This window comes from Microtus oregoni, unplaced genomic scaffold, assembly GCF_018167655.1.
Source record: "Microtus oregoni isolate MIOR12 unplaced genomic scaffold, Mior012 000072F_ref0000427, whole genome shotgun sequence".
Classification (NCBI taxonomy): Eukaryota; Metazoa; Chordata; class Mammalia; order Rodentia; family Cricetidae; genus Microtus; species Microtus oregoni.
In genome coordinates, this window is record NW_024543979.1 from 870,040 (window position 1) to 884,234 (window position 14,195).

The window sequence follows — 14,195 nt, forward strand, 5'->3', positions numbered from 1 at the left end:
ACTGCCCTGACTTGAAAACCATGGAGTTAATGAAGGGTGAGGACCTTTGGCAGGGTGGTCTCCTCTCTAAGCCACACTAACATGTGTTCGCACGCACTTGTGCATGTGGTGTAGGAGGGTCTTCTTCTATGTGTTGCTTTCATTGGTTAAATAGAGACTGCCTTGGCCTTTTCATAGGGCAGCAGCTTAGATAGGCAGAGTAGACAGAATGCTGGAGAAAGAAGGCAGAGGCAGAGAGCAGCCCGCCATGAAGCTGCCAGGTCAGACACGCTAAATCTTTCCCAGTAAGCTACAACTCCCTGGTGACATACAGATTATTAGAAATGGGTTGAATCAAGATGTGAGATAGCCAAGAGGCTAGAACTAATGGGCCAGGCAGTAATCTAATAAATACGATTTCCGTGTGGTTATTTCAGGTATAAACTAGCCGGGTGGCGGGGACGCAGCCCGCCGCTCCTTTTACTACATGCATGTGTACCCAAGGAGGCCAGAGCCACCGAAACTCCTGGAGGCAGAGTTACAGGCAAGTGTAAACTGATGTGGGTGCTGAACTCAGGTCCTTTCTTAACAATTGAGTCACTGCTCCCATTGACTCAAGACTTTTGCCTTTGAGAAACCACAATCTTGTATATATACTTTTTTTTCCCCTCTAAGACAGGGTTTCTCTGTAGCAGTCTTTGGACATTGCCCTAGAACTTGCTCTGTAGATCAGGCTGGCCTCGAACTCAGAGATCCACCCACCTCTGCCTTCTGAGCATGTTGGGATTAAAAGTGTGCACCACCACTACATTTTTTCTTATGTATTTTTGTGTGAGTACTCAATTGGCATGTATGCCTGCGTGCCAGAAGGATCAGATCTCATTATACATATGGTACTGAGCTGTCTTATGGTCTCTGGGACTTGAACTTAGGACCTCTAGAAGAGTCAGTGCTCCCAACAGCTGAGCAGTCTCTCCAGCCCGTCTTAACTTTTATAACAATGTAACCTCTATGTGGCCTTTTCTTTAAGTGTTTGAAAATATATTCCTAGAAAAATATGAATAAACCAGCCTGGTCTTCAGAGCAAGTTTAAGGACAGACTCCAAAACCAGAGACACCAACTCAAAACATTGGGGAAAAAAAGTTCAGAGTATAGGTGATATTAGGCCAAGTTTGAGAGGAATTTTTCTTCACAATTAACATTTCTAAAGATTGCTCAGTACCACAAGGGATCCATGTGTACACACATACACACCTTGTTGGGAAGGCTGCCACTGTTGTTTCCTCCCTTGCTGCACCGAGGGGGCAATTTTGGAGTCAGTTTTTTCCATGTACTCCAGGTTGTAGGAACTGGTGCCTGTAAGGGCAAGGCCATTTTACCAGCCTGCCCGCTGCTTTCTGAGCTTAACAGTTTGGTTAGGATGGGAGAGAACATTAATGACCAAACACATTCTTACTAAGAGTCTTAATAAACCATCTCAATGATCTTTGTTTTCTTCAAGCCATACATAAAGACTTAACTAAAATTTTATTTTAAAAAGACTTTATTTTGATCAGGGAAAAATGACAATCTCAACGTCAACTTGTCACCTAATTGTAAGTTTGAACTCACAGGTATTTCTTATTCTGGCACTGTACCTATTAACATAATGTGCTCTCCCTTCTATTGTCTTGGTTGCAATGATTCTTTTTAATAGCCCAACACTGGTACTTGGCCATAATAAAACGAGGCCAGTGCATTTTAACTTGATAGCCTAGCAAGTACAAATATCAGAACAAAGTTGTTGTAGGCATTTTAAAAAAGGTCATCAGTATAAAAAGCTTACACTGGTCTCCTAAGACCAAGTACTCTAAACTTGAACAAATCCCAAACCTAGAAGCGTCTGTGGAACCATGGAAACCCCTTTTCTAAGTCCAAGCATTCAATGGAAAACTCAAAGCTTGTATTACCTTAACATCTTAAGTTTTTAATGCCCCAGAAGATAGACCATGACTCATCATCTTTTCCACTGCCCCTTTCCTCTGCCTCAACACAGAACTGCTTAAATCTACTTAGCTCACGCATTATGGTGGGATGAATGCACCAGTGTTAGCTTTCCACTGCATCCAAACCTCAGGACAATCGAGGCCCCTACTACCAGTGTGACAGCATCCTTCTCTTGCATTTCTTTATCTATAGTACTAAAACCCCAAGAACTATGGTGATCAGCTAAAGCTTTTTCTAGCAGAAAAGCCATTAACTCTTAAAGCCAGAGCCAACTATTATCATACACGATTTGTCAGATAAGAACAAAGCAAAGATAGCCATTTAAAAAGCTTTGTGCTAACAGGCTTTTATGGTGAGAGAAACCAGGGCTGTATGGATGCTCAGCTCAAAACAGCACTGTGCCAGCGAGGCAGTCCTAGCCCAGCAAGGTGCTTCCCTTAGAAACAGTCTGACAGCACAGCTCCCACTAGACAGCGTCAATCCCATAGACTGCAGTGTCAGTCTACAGATACCCCGGGGAAAACATCCAAAGGTATGGAATCAATCTCATTTAACAGAGAAATGAAGCCTTAGACTATAATCACAGAACACCTCTACAGAAACCAGGAACAAGGGGACACTAGGACCAGTCTCTTCCTGTGGGCCAATACCCCCTATAAAACAAGCTGTGCCTTAATTATTGCTTCTTTATAAATTTACATTTCCACAGAACTATGTAGTACCTGACGCAGAAAAACAATCACATAAGGAAGCATTTATTTGAGGTTTAACATGAATACAAACAAAAATTTGTGTAAACACAAATCCACATTGAGTCATAAGACAGATAGCAAAGGACAAAGTAAAAACAAGAAACTAATCGGCAGCTATATACAGTTGGACACAATCGTGTCATGTACACTAGAAAGTCTTTTACAAAATAATCATCTCAGGTCAACACAAGATCAAGCAATCTTCAATGTCGTCCTGTAAGATGGTTTCTTTACACCTCCTAAAACAAAAACAAAACAACCATTAGCTGTGTGCAACCCTCCCAAGTTTGCAAAGGTCCACTTTCATGAATTAAGTCCTCACTTTATTCTTTTCTTCAACAATTAAAGATCACATGCATGTTTATTGACAAAGTGTAGTTTGGGTGTTTGAAAAACTCACTGTGGAGTTCCCAAATGACATTAGGTGGATTCACTTTAGAACACAGGAATGTAATCTTTCCACAGTTATAAGCCTAGCAGATGAAGGCCAACTAGAGGCATAGCTCTAGCTAGCCAAGTAGAATGCTATCAACCAATACAAATTTCAGGCAGGTTTAGAGTATTAACATGACAATGAATTGCTTTGTGCATATGATCTTTAACTTATATCCCAGATTTAAAAGTTCTTGTTTTGGTTTGTAGATTTCACTATTAGCTATAAAAAGAAAAAGCAAGCATTAAATCTTAAAGAATGGACACTTAAAATGAGGCTCCACAATTGAAATACAACACTAAACAGAAGACCAAAATGATTAAGCTGTAAAAAGGCATTTATGTACTTTAACTCCTGCAAAAAACCATTTAAGTTAAGTTTAGACACTTAATCTCCAAAAAGATTAAAAAGAAGCAAAGTCTGAAGTTTCCACTTTTAATCTTTACGCTGGTACATGAAGTTGGAAGAGACCATACCACAGGACAGCCTTTTCTGGTGTATGCCTTGCGCTCTGCCCGCAACGTGCGACCCCCAGAGATAGACGTGGTCAGGGTGACACACGGCCTGCAATGAAGTTCCCGCTGGCGGGTACAAACAAGGTATAATGTCAGAGTTAGAAGACAACATTCTTGTTTTCCTTAAGTTGTACCCATTTCAGTACTTTACCTGTTAATAGTTCTAAAAAGTTTAAACCTCCTGGTACACAAAGCAAACAGAAAAACTCTTAAGTTTTTCTGTAATTCTAAAAAAGGTGAGGTAAGACTTTAAAGTTAAAGATCTATAGACACTTTAGGCAAAACAGGCTCATAAAGCAATTACAAATTTACAATTTAGTAAAGACTACATATATTGTTTACTCTTTTCCATTTGTCTATTGATCTTTAAATGAAATCAGACATTGCCAATGTTTCCTCGTAAGCTCACACACCTGCTTTCTCCCAGGTCCTCCTCAGTAGGGCTGGTAATTGTTCTGGTGATTGCCACCCCCTCGGGATGCCTTGCCGTAAGTGCTCTGTTGACCTAGTTTGAAAGGATACATGTTTTACTAAGAAAGTTTCCTATAAAACCGCCCCTTAAACTATGCATGCTGAACATTAAAAATATCAAGCCACCTTAACAGCCAATAGTTATAATTGCACTTTAAATAGCCATCACTGTCTGTTACTTTCCTATGACTACACAATTGTAACAACTTCAATTATCAATAGGAAACTCATACAAACAACTTCAGAATGGGAAAGTACTTCAAAACTGAATTTAATGCCACTGGTTTATAAAATTAAGTTAAGTATTCTTACCGCTGTAGTCTGCATATCCCTGTCCATATCCATAGTTCCCATAGTTATACCCAGTATAATCATATCCGCCATAGCCACTATAGTTTTGATCACCACCATAGGCACTATTATAATTTCCATATCCTTGATCATAATAGTTATTAAATCCTTGGTTCCAGTTTTGGCCCTGACCTGAAACAATGCACAATGATGGTTAGGAAACCACTTTGGACCCTCTCAATGCTAACACAACATGATGCATTCTGTCCCCTACACTGTACTTTAAAACAGAACACCCCCCCCCCCAAAACAGCCTTTACCATGTGGGTTCATCATAAAAGATTCAATCTAGCTGCCTTTTCTTATGGGCCAATTGCACCTAGCAGTTAACTGCCTCAGCTTAAAAATCAGTGTCCCCCAAATTAAGTCTCACCTCTTCCACGTCCCCTAGCACCACCTCTTCCACCAGCCGTCCCACCTCGTCCACCTTTTTGTTGTTGCTGTTGCTGCCTGTATACCTCTTTGGGTTGTGCAACTTTGATTTCACACTAAAAACAAACAGAATTTTTGCTTATGTTCTAAGCTCTGAACACAAAATCACTTTTCTTTTCAAACAGGCTTTTCACATGCACACTTAATGTAATTCAATCCATTTACCTTCCCAGAACCTATTTGATGGTATCTGCTTTCTAACAATTTCTTTACTGGCTCTTCATCTGTATACGTGATAAAACAGAATCCTCTTCTTTCATTTGTTTTTGTATCCATGGGAAGCTCGATATTTTCTATCTGAAATCAGGTGCACATTCAAAACAAAACCAGCAGTTAAGGGAAGCGAATAGGTACTACAAGCTTCTCACGAACATCACAAGCCCATTCTACTGAGCATCACTTTCTAAAAAGTCGCTACATTCTTTTAAAGCATCTTCTACCCCAGAGTGGCCATAGGTTGGCTACACATCACTTTAAGCCTTTGAGCTTTGGCTACACCAGGCTCCTACTACAGCACAGAAAGCAGCCGCTGTTAAGATGCAGTAACTAGAGCATTCAGTCCTATCCTGTGAAATATTAATGACAACTACACAAAATTGACCAAGCACAAGTATTTCAAAAACACACCAGATGCATGCAAACAAACAGCCCACCTCTCCAAAGGCTCCAAAATATTCTTTGATTTGTTCTTCTGAAGTATCTGGACTCAATCCACCCACAAAAACCTTTTTAGGGGGTTCTTTTCCCTTTAAAGCTTTGGCCCTTTTGGGGTCTATCAATTTGCCATCCAGTTTGTGTTCTTTCAGTTCCAAAACCTGGAAGACAAGTTAATTTGACAGGCGCTTAGAAGCCCGGAGCAATTTAAAGGAGACACTAAAGACACAGTGCAGACCACATCCCTACCTTATCCACACTAGCAGCATCTTTGAAAAGCACAAATCCAAATCCTCTCGATCTTCCAGTGACTGGATCTGTTTTAATTGTGCAGTCTACAACTTCCCCAAATCGAGACAAATACTCAGTCAGATCTTTCTTGCTTGTGTCCCAGCTCAAGCCTCCAATAAACATTTTACTAGAAATAAAGTTATTAAAAAAAAAGACTTAACAGTAACTTCGAGATTACTTCAACCCTGTAATTAAACAGTAAAAAAAAGTACAGGGTAATTTATTCACTAAGTGCAAGCAGTCTGTTTTGATTACAAACGCTAATAGGCCACAAAAACCTTAAGATCACTTGCTCGGACCAGCAGACAGGTTGCTTTCTACCGTGCAAACACAAAGCGCCAACGAAATCCCGTAGGGGTTCTGCTCTGATGACTTTGGGTTACAAAGTACAACTTCTACAACCGAATCCCCCACAACCTAAAGTGAACTTTTACCCACAGCTCTAGACTCAACTTGCTACCTAAAGAACTCCACGCATCAGTCAGCTACCGGCGCCCAGACCAAGTTGCCAAATCCTCCCCAGGAAAAGCCGCCCCGGCAGCAACACACAATGAAGAGGCGGCGGCAGCTGCGGCGTGCGGCGCACCGAGCTCGGCCCCTCCCCCGCGGCCCCACGCGGCGCCTGCGCACTCGGGACACCGGCGGCGCCGCCCTCCTCCCCCCAACCCCTTCTCCCTTCCCCCACCCGCGGCGGGCCTCTCGAGTCACCCCGTCTTACTTTCCACTAGTGGGGAAGCTACTGGGGTCCAGCGGGCACGCGGAGAATCGACTCGGGGAAATAGTGGGGGCAGCGCGCGCAGCTCCAGAGGGACGAAGGGCGCGCGCGGGGCCCTGGGGGAGGGGAAGAGCGGAGCGTGCGGTACCCGTCATCCTGCTGATTCTTGCTCGCGTTGATCTTGGATCCCTCTGCGAACTCCTCTATGTTGCTGTACTCGTTCATGTCCTCCATGGTGGCGGAGCCGTCGGCGAGGGGTTGCTGGCGCGCAGTGCGGGTCCCGGCGGCGGCGGCGGCAGCAGAGCGTTGTATGGAGCCGGATTTAAAATGGCGGCGGAAGAGATCCGGCCGCCGCCTGCGCCCTCCCTTTATAGCCGCCCCGCCCGCCAATCGGGAGGGCTGCTGGGCGGTGACGTGGCGCGGGCTCCGGCGCGCCCCCTGCCGGGAGGCGCTAGAAGCGAGCGAAGGGAGGAGCGGGGCGAGCTGCCGCGGCGCCCGCGGCCGCCAATGGGAGAGGCTGCGGGAGGCGAGAGTCGCGGGAGCGGAGGGGAACAATGGCGGCGGCACATGGGAGAGCCGGGGCGGGACCTCCATCGCGGTGCTCCGGGTGAGGAGCGAGGTGGCGCTGGGGGTCGGGCTGAGCGGACAGGAGAGATCAGACGAGCGAGCCCGATGCGCAGCAAATCCCGGGCCGCGCCGTCGCAGGGCCACAGTCCCTCTTGCCTGCAGAGCCTTTTGTGTCGCGCGTCCGGTCCGGCCCACTCCCGTCCTGCGCCCTCAGTCCCCCAGTGCGGAGCCGCGGCGACGGCGGCGGCTGGGACCGCCTGGCTGCTCCGGGAAAAAGGCGGCGTGCACCCGAAGCTGCAGCGCGCTCGCCCGCCCTCCCGCCCGGCGCACGCGTGTTCTGTCCTCGCGCCGGACCCGCGATGACCCCCTGGGTGGTGGCGGCTGTTCCGCCGTCGCCGTGGGGCGGTGTCGCCTCTGGGGGGGGGGGGTCTCGGCTGCAGGGTCGCCGCAGCCCGGGTCCGAGCGGCCTCCCCGGCTGGCTGTGGCCGCGGCGGAGGGCGGGGCCTGCTCGGATGACTGAAGCGGTGCCCAAGCGCACGCGGTGGGCGGGGAAGGGGTCAGGTGCGGGCCAAGGCAAGGGGACACTCACGTCCCCAGCGCGCCACTCCAGGGGCTTCCGTCTGCACGTGCCCCGGCCGTGCCACTCGCGCTGGCTCCACCAGGCTGCGGATGGCTCGCGCCCGCGCTCCGGGCTCCGGGCTCGGGGGTTCGCTTCTTTGTTCCCGCCCACGCGAGGCCCATTTTGACGGATCGCGTTCGCGGCTCGCCGGTGGCCAATCGGCGCACGCGCCCTGTTTTCCACGCCCCTTGGGGGCCCCGGAGCACCGCCCCTCAGCCTGCTCACGTGGTCCGGGCCTGCGCTGCTCCTCTGCTCTTTGGGGTGCAGCACCTAGGGCGGCTTGCTCTGCCATCGCGAGTCCCCGGAGCCGGCCTGTGTGCGTTCTCGCTTCTAGTCTCTCGTCGCTGCCAGCGCTCCGACCGTTGCTGGGCGTCCCGGTGCGCAGGCGGCGCTCTCCCGTTTACCAGCGAGGCCGAGCCCGTGGTAGCATCCGGCAGGGAAATGGTTGTGGTTTCGGTGCCCGCCGAAGTCACAGTTATCCTGTTAGATATCGAAGGTACCACAACCCCGATTGCTTTCGTGAAGGTGAGGGGCGGAAGGGAGCGGCGGAGTTATTTGTGCCTAAAAGCGTCTGAAAAAGAAATTTTAAGTGTTGCGGATTTTGCCTGCGGGCTCGAGGAGACGTGATGTGGATTTGCGTCTCTGGAATGGGGAAGAGCGACGCTGCGGGGGTGCTTTTCCTCGCGCCACCATCTTCTGCCTTCCCTGTCCTTGCTTTTGGCTAGGAAGAGAAGGATAGGAAGAAGTGGAGGTGGTCTCAGCAAAGACTTGGGGGAAGGCAGGTTAGCTGGGAGGAGTTGCGATGACGGCAGCGTCCGTGGCCTGGCAGGTAGATGTGTACCCCGTCGCCTGGTGCCTGAGCGTCCACCACGTGCTGGGTTGCAGCCTGGAGAGATAGTGGCCTTGGTTAGTGGTCCTTGAGGTTTAGGTCTTCCCAGTGCAAAAGATAGAAGGGAAAGTTTTTCCGGTGGCTCTGGTGCCTTGGGATCATTGCTTTCCGCACCATGTCTCCTGTGCTGGTAAGTGACTGAGCTGTGTACACGCTTACTTCTCTTGACCTCCAGAACACTAGACTTAAATTCCATTCATTGTCCCTAGGAAACCACGCTTTGCTTTCTTCCACGTACTCAATTTAATCACCCGTATTAACTGCAGATGTTTATGTAGAATAGCTGAGATAGGATAGGGGAAATTTCTATCGTCTAGTAAATTGTGCAGCCTGTTTTAAGTTCTCTTTTGGTTGTTCACGTTTTACAATTACCCGATTTTCTGAGTGTAGATCATAATATTTGTACACAATTTTAGATTTCCAAATGTAACAGCTACCTTGTTTTTATTTTTATTTATTTTTGTAAGGCAGAGTCACTCCCTCAATTTATAACCCAGGTTGACCTAAGACTCCCGGCAATCCTGCCTCATCCTCCAGGGCTGAGATTATAGACAAGTGTCACCAAACCTGGCAGCTGTCTACTTCCTCCACCCCCACCCCCCAGAAGAGTTATGGTGCTTTAGACGCATAATGGAGGTCCAGAAAAAGTCCACTTGGCCGCCATTTCCCCGAGATTTTAATTACAGAAGAGAGCAGTGGGAAATTTCAAGACTGCGTGAGTGCTGAAAAGTGTATCCGTTCTCATGTTATAGAACTAGCTGCTTTGTGTGTGTGTGTGTGTGGGCTGGGGGAGGCAGGCATAGGGGTTATAGGCTGTGTGAGTCCTCAGGAGGGCCGCCAGCACCCAGTAAGAAATGCTTAGAAAGTCTGAGGGACTAAGCTTTGGAACCCTCTGAAGAGAATGACCCAGTCACATCCGTCTCCAGCTTTTCAGCATGGAGCTGGGAGTTTAAAGGTGTTCTGTTAAAACATTGTTAGTCAGGTAGGTCTTGTTTCCTGCTGTTTACATATGAGATTTAAACTTGTCTTCAAAATTATGAAGATGTATGCGCTATCCGAATTTAATAAGGTTCCAAAAGGTTGCGTAATTTAAATGCCTTGGATTGGAACCCAAACTGTCATGATTAAAACCTCTTACTCTTGACTGGATGGGCTCATTGGTAGAAGCTTATCCAGCCTGGTGTTAAAACAGCCAGACATTAGGTGTCTCAGGGTTTTTTTTATTGCTGTGAAGAGACACCATGACTGTGGCAACTCTTACAAAGGAAAACAGTTAATTGAGGGGGCTCGCTTGCAGTTTCATAGGTTCGGTTCATTATCATCAGAGCTTGGAGCATGACAGCATGCAGGCAGATGCATGCTGGAGGAATAGCTGAGAATCCGGCATCTTGTAAGCAAAGGAAGTGGGCTGTCACACTGAGTGAAGCTTGAGCAAAGATACCTCAAAGCCCACCCCCACAGTGACCTACTTCCTCCAACAAGACCATACACACCTACTCCAACAAGGCCACACCTCCTAGTAGTGCTACTCCCATTCGGGGGCCGTTTTCTTTCAAACCACCACACTAAGTATGGTGTTGAAGGTCTGTGATCCCATTACTAAGGAGGTAGGCACTGTAGAATTCCAAGGTCATCCTTAGCTAAAGAGCAAATTTGAGGCTAGTCTGGGCTACATAAGACTCTCTGTTTTAAAAAAGAGCCACTCAATATTTCTGTTATTGCACCTAACAATTTTAAATTAATTAGTTATTTTTATTTCATGTGCAAAGACCACTTTGTCTTTTTTCCCCCCCTGTGGTGAAGTAATGAGCATTTCCTTGAGCCTTCTTTTAGCCTGTGAAGACAAACTAGCACCAGTCAGCAGTTTTCGTGGTTATCTTACTTGGGAAACCAGCTATCGCTGCTGAGCTTGGGGAAAATTCTCATTTGATAAAATGCTTGCTGTTTCATGCCTTTTCTCTCATTGCATGTAAAAACAGTTGTGATAGTATTAATCAGTACTGAATCATTACCTCAGAGGGAACTCCCACAAGGTTCGGTCCTTGTTTTCATGAAATGATGGTCCTGTTTTCATGCCGATCGGTGCACAGCCTTGTTTTATGTGTTTCCGTTTGCTGTAGTTTGTGTGTGTGTGTAGGGAGACTCATTAGTACTGCAGTATAGCCATGTGTGTTTTCTCCACACGGTACTTCATGGCTGCCTTGAGCTGGGGAAGCACTAACAGCACATGGACACTCGCTGCCATTTTTAAAGCACAGCCACCAACTACGTGATGAACGGCAAATTGTTTGTGTGGGAGCTTAAGTAGGCGTCCGTTGTTTCTCCTCCTGGTCAACTGGGCTGCGGGCATCTTATCCTTGGGAAACCTTAGTGGTCTTTGTTTGCTTTTTGTTTTTTGGGGTTTTTTTGATATGATAACAAGCATGTGGAGAGTCTGAGGCAGGAGGATTGTGAGTTTTAGGGCAGCTTAGGGTGCATAGCGAGACTTTATCTCCAAAGACAAAAATTAAGTATTCCTTCTAATGTATAATTCCAGGAAAGGGCTCGTGTAGATTGTGTGATTCAAGATTACAGTTTAGTGGTTCATTTTTTTAGAATATTACCTTTTATGATATAGAACATGATCTATAATCTTTTAAAAAGATTTGACACTTGAATTTTTTATATTTGTTTTGTGTATGTGTATGGTGTACACATGCCACGGTGTATGTCTGAAGGTCAGAGGACAGCCTGTGGGAGTATGTTATCTCTTTCCACCATGTGGTTGTCAGGCTTGGGAGCAAGCACCTTTACCTGCTGAGCCATCCTGCTGGCCCAGGCTTTGCTTAGAAAAGATTGCGATGGTGAGGGTTATCAAAGCAGTGCTCAGGGCTGGAATTTGAACTTTGAGAATTAGATACTTGTTGGTTATGAACAAAAGAGGTTATGGTTAACCAAAAATCCCTCAGTTTTCAGTTCAAAATCTCTCAGAGCTGGGGAGATGGTGTAGTTAGCAAAGTATTGATCGCATGAACCTGAGGACCTGAGTTCTGACCTAGAACACATGTAAAAAGTAAAAAAACAAAACAATACCAAGCAAACAAAAGCCCACCAAATCTGGAGCATTCCTGTAATTCCTGTGGACCCCAGGGCTCTGCTGGCCCTCCAGTCTCATCAACACAGCAAGCTCCAGATGGAGTCAGAGTTGCTGTCCCTAAGGTGAACAAGTGCTTACAAGTGCTTGGCTTTGCTTTATTGTCTCCAGAGGTACATCCACCCCCTCTTCCAAGCCCCTTGCTATTAATGTTCAATTGGAATCCAGGGAGTTGGTGCTAGTGAGCTCTGCCACTTGACGACAGCTGCCCCTGGGGCCTGGATGACCTTACCTTGGTACTGGATTTGAGTAGCTTGTAATTGAGTTCTGGATATACTTTGGGACAACAGTAAACCCTCTTGGAACCTCAGCTTCTTCATCTACTAAATAGATGGATAGAATAAATGTGAGTTCTCTACACCCCCCCCCCCCCCAGAGTCTAGGAATCTGGGCCTGGCTGACACTCAGAAACTCACTGAGGATCTGACATTCTGTCTGCTGAGTTACTTTTAAAAACCTTACTCCACACCCACAGAGACAGTGGGGCTGATCTATTGGGAGCTCACCAAGGCCAGCTGGACTGTGACTGAAAAAGCATGGGATAAAACCGGACTCTCTGAACATGGCGAACAATGAGGGTTGCTGAGAAGCCAAGGGCAATGGCACGGGGTTTTGATCCTACTTCATGTTCTGGCTTTGTGGGACCCTAGCCAGTTTGTATGTTCACCTTCCTAGACATGGACGGAGGGGGGAGGACCTTGGACTTTCCACAGGGCAGGGAACCCCGACTGCTCTTTGGACTGGAGAGGGAGGGGGAGAGGAGTGGGGGGAGGGGGAGAAAGGTGGGAGGAGGGAGAGGGAAATGGGAGGCTGGGAGGAGGCGGAAACTTTTTTTTTCTTTTTCTCAATAAAAAATTAAAAAAAAAAAAGATTGCCAGAGACGGCAAACCAAGAAAAAAAAACCTTACTCCAGTTCTTAGCCGGTTGTAATGATCCCAGTTCCTAGCTGGTTGCAATGATCCCAGTTCCTAGCTGGTTGTAATGACCCCAGTTCCTAGCTGGTTGTAATGACCCCAGTTTCTAGTTGGTTGTAATGACCCCAGTTCCTAGCTGGTTGTAATGACCCCAGTTCCTAGCTGGTTGTAATGACCCCAGTTTCTAGTTGGTTGTAATGACCCCAGTTTCTAGTTGGTTGTAATGACCCCAGTTCCTAGCTGGTTGCAATGATCCCAGTTCCTAGCTGGTTGTAATGACCCCAGTTCCTAGCTGGTTGTAATGACCCCAGTTTCTAGTTGGTTGTAATGACCCCAGTTCCTAGCTGGTTGTAATGACCCCAGTTCCTAACTGGTTGTAATGACCCCAGTTTCTAGCTGGTTGTTATAATGGAACTTGTTGTGGTGACTCATAACTCATAAGCTAGGGTTTATCTTTTCTTTAGTTACAGTTAACCTCCAGAACAGAATTTATGAGTTGGGCACTTTTATTTGGAGTGCAGATACCAGTTTTCAAAAGGGAACCCATTGTTTGGGTTCTGCCTCACTCACCTCCCTGGGACAGGGATAGTTTGTGAGCCCTTCTGGCCCCCAGGGCACCGTGGCAATGTGCATCTCTTAGTTTCTGATCTTGTCCTCGAGAAAGATGTTTAGTCCTCAGTACTGTAACTGCTGGGAGGTTCTGGAGATAGTGTGGCCGTTCTGTAAAGCAATTCCCTTGTTAGAAGTGTCCAAAATAAGCGTGGGAGGCAGTTATTTTAGTCTGGTATGGAGGCACATCCCTGTTATCCTAGAGGCTGTGACAGGAAGATTATGAGTTGGAGAACAGTTTAGGCTCGACATTACTCCGTACCTTTAAAAAATTAAAATTAAAAGGAAATTAATTTTAATTAATTTAATTAATCCTTTCAATTAATCAAATTAAAAGAAAAATCACAGTAAGCGTAGAGCTCGTTTGCCAGTGAGCCCAGCAGAATAGGTGATGGGAGCCTCACTTCTCACCAGCAGAGCATGCCGAGGTCATTGCCACAGGCTTGCTGGTTTCACTGGCATGTGTCCATACTGCAGAGACAGTGGTCAGATCATGAGGTTAGTAGATCTTAGGGAGCCATAGAATGTAATGGTATGAATTGTCTAATTCACATCCTCCAGCCACTCTGCGGGTGAATATTATGAATGAATATGCTGAGACTCAGAGGCTTGGGTTGAATCGCCCCTCCCATTCCCCTCCCTCCATCTGCTGGGTATGAAACTGTGTGTGGGCATGACAAATTAGCACGTTCTACCCACCCCCCGAGCTTTATCCTCAGCCCACAGTACTATTTTTGAAGGGAGAAAAAGGGCAACATTATAATTTACGTATATGATAAAACTAAGTTGTTCTTGCATGGGTGGGTAGGTTTCTCCGAAGTCACAAGACAAGTTCCTACTCCTTGTCCTCTGTATGAAGCTGCCTTGAGACGACGCCTCCCATG

The 14,195-nt window shown here is 46.7% G+C and overlaps 2 protein-coding genes across 5 annotated transcripts in view; one reads left to right on the forward strand and one right to left on the reverse strand.

The window, feature by feature from the left end:
* Window positions 1–2,700: 2,700 nt before the first annotated feature.
* Window positions 2,701–7,346, reverse strand: LOC121440928 (heterogeneous nuclear ribonucleoprotein D-like). 4 transcript variants are annotated; one of them, XR_005973402.1, is made up of 9 exons: window positions 6,729–7,344; window positions 5,824–5,992; window positions 5,574–5,735; window positions 5,086–5,217; window positions 4,862–4,976; window positions 4,450–4,620; window positions 4,080–4,171; window positions 3,628–3,732; window positions 2,701–2,957 (listed from the first exon to the last, which is right to left on the reverse strand). XR_005973402.1 is itself a non-coding variant. In XM_041641956.1 (8 exons), the coding sequence occupies exons 1-7, from the start codon at window positions 7,172–7,174 to the stop codon at window positions 4,101–4,103; spliced, it is 1,266 nt and encodes a 421-aa protein (XP_041497890.1). In that variant the 5' UTR covers window positions 7,175–7,344; the 3' UTR covers window positions 2,701–2,957; window positions 4,080–4,100. The 4 variants fall into 4 exon arrangements, 2 of the variants coding, with proteins under 2 accessions (XP_041497890.1, XP_041497891.1); XR_005973403.1 differs by lacking the exon at window positions 4,450–4,620 and having other exon boundaries at window positions 6,729–7,346; XM_041641956.1 differs by lacking the exon at window positions 3,628–3,732.
* Window positions 7,347–7,999: 653 nt separating this feature from the next.
* LOC121440929 (enolase-phosphatase E1) overlaps window positions 8,000–14,195 on the forward strand; it is a 29,135-nt gene continuing 22,939 nt past the window's right edge. The window contains exon 1 of the mRNA XM_041641958.1: window positions 8,000–8,291. Within this exon, the coding sequence (XP_041497892.1) occupies window positions 8,208–8,291 (84 nt within the window). The 5' untranslated portion in view covers window positions 8,000–8,207. The remainder of the gene's footprint in view (window positions 8,292–14,195) is intronic.

Excerpts from the sequence above, each read along its gene's own strand:
- LOC121440928 (XM_041641956.1), bottom strand. The coding sequence starts at position 7,174 with ATGGAGGTCCCGCCCCGGCTCTCCCATGTGCCGCCGCCATTGTTCCCC. Across the intron at positions 5,736-5,823 it reads ATGCTGCTAGTGTGGATAAG|GTTTTGGAACTGAAAGAACA; the intron begins GTAGGGATGTGG and ends CTTGTCTTCCAG. Across the intron at positions 5,218-5,573 it reads ATTTTGGAGCCTTTGGAGAG|ATAGAAAATATCGAGCTTCC; the intron begins GTGGGCTGTTTG and ends ACCTGATTTCAG.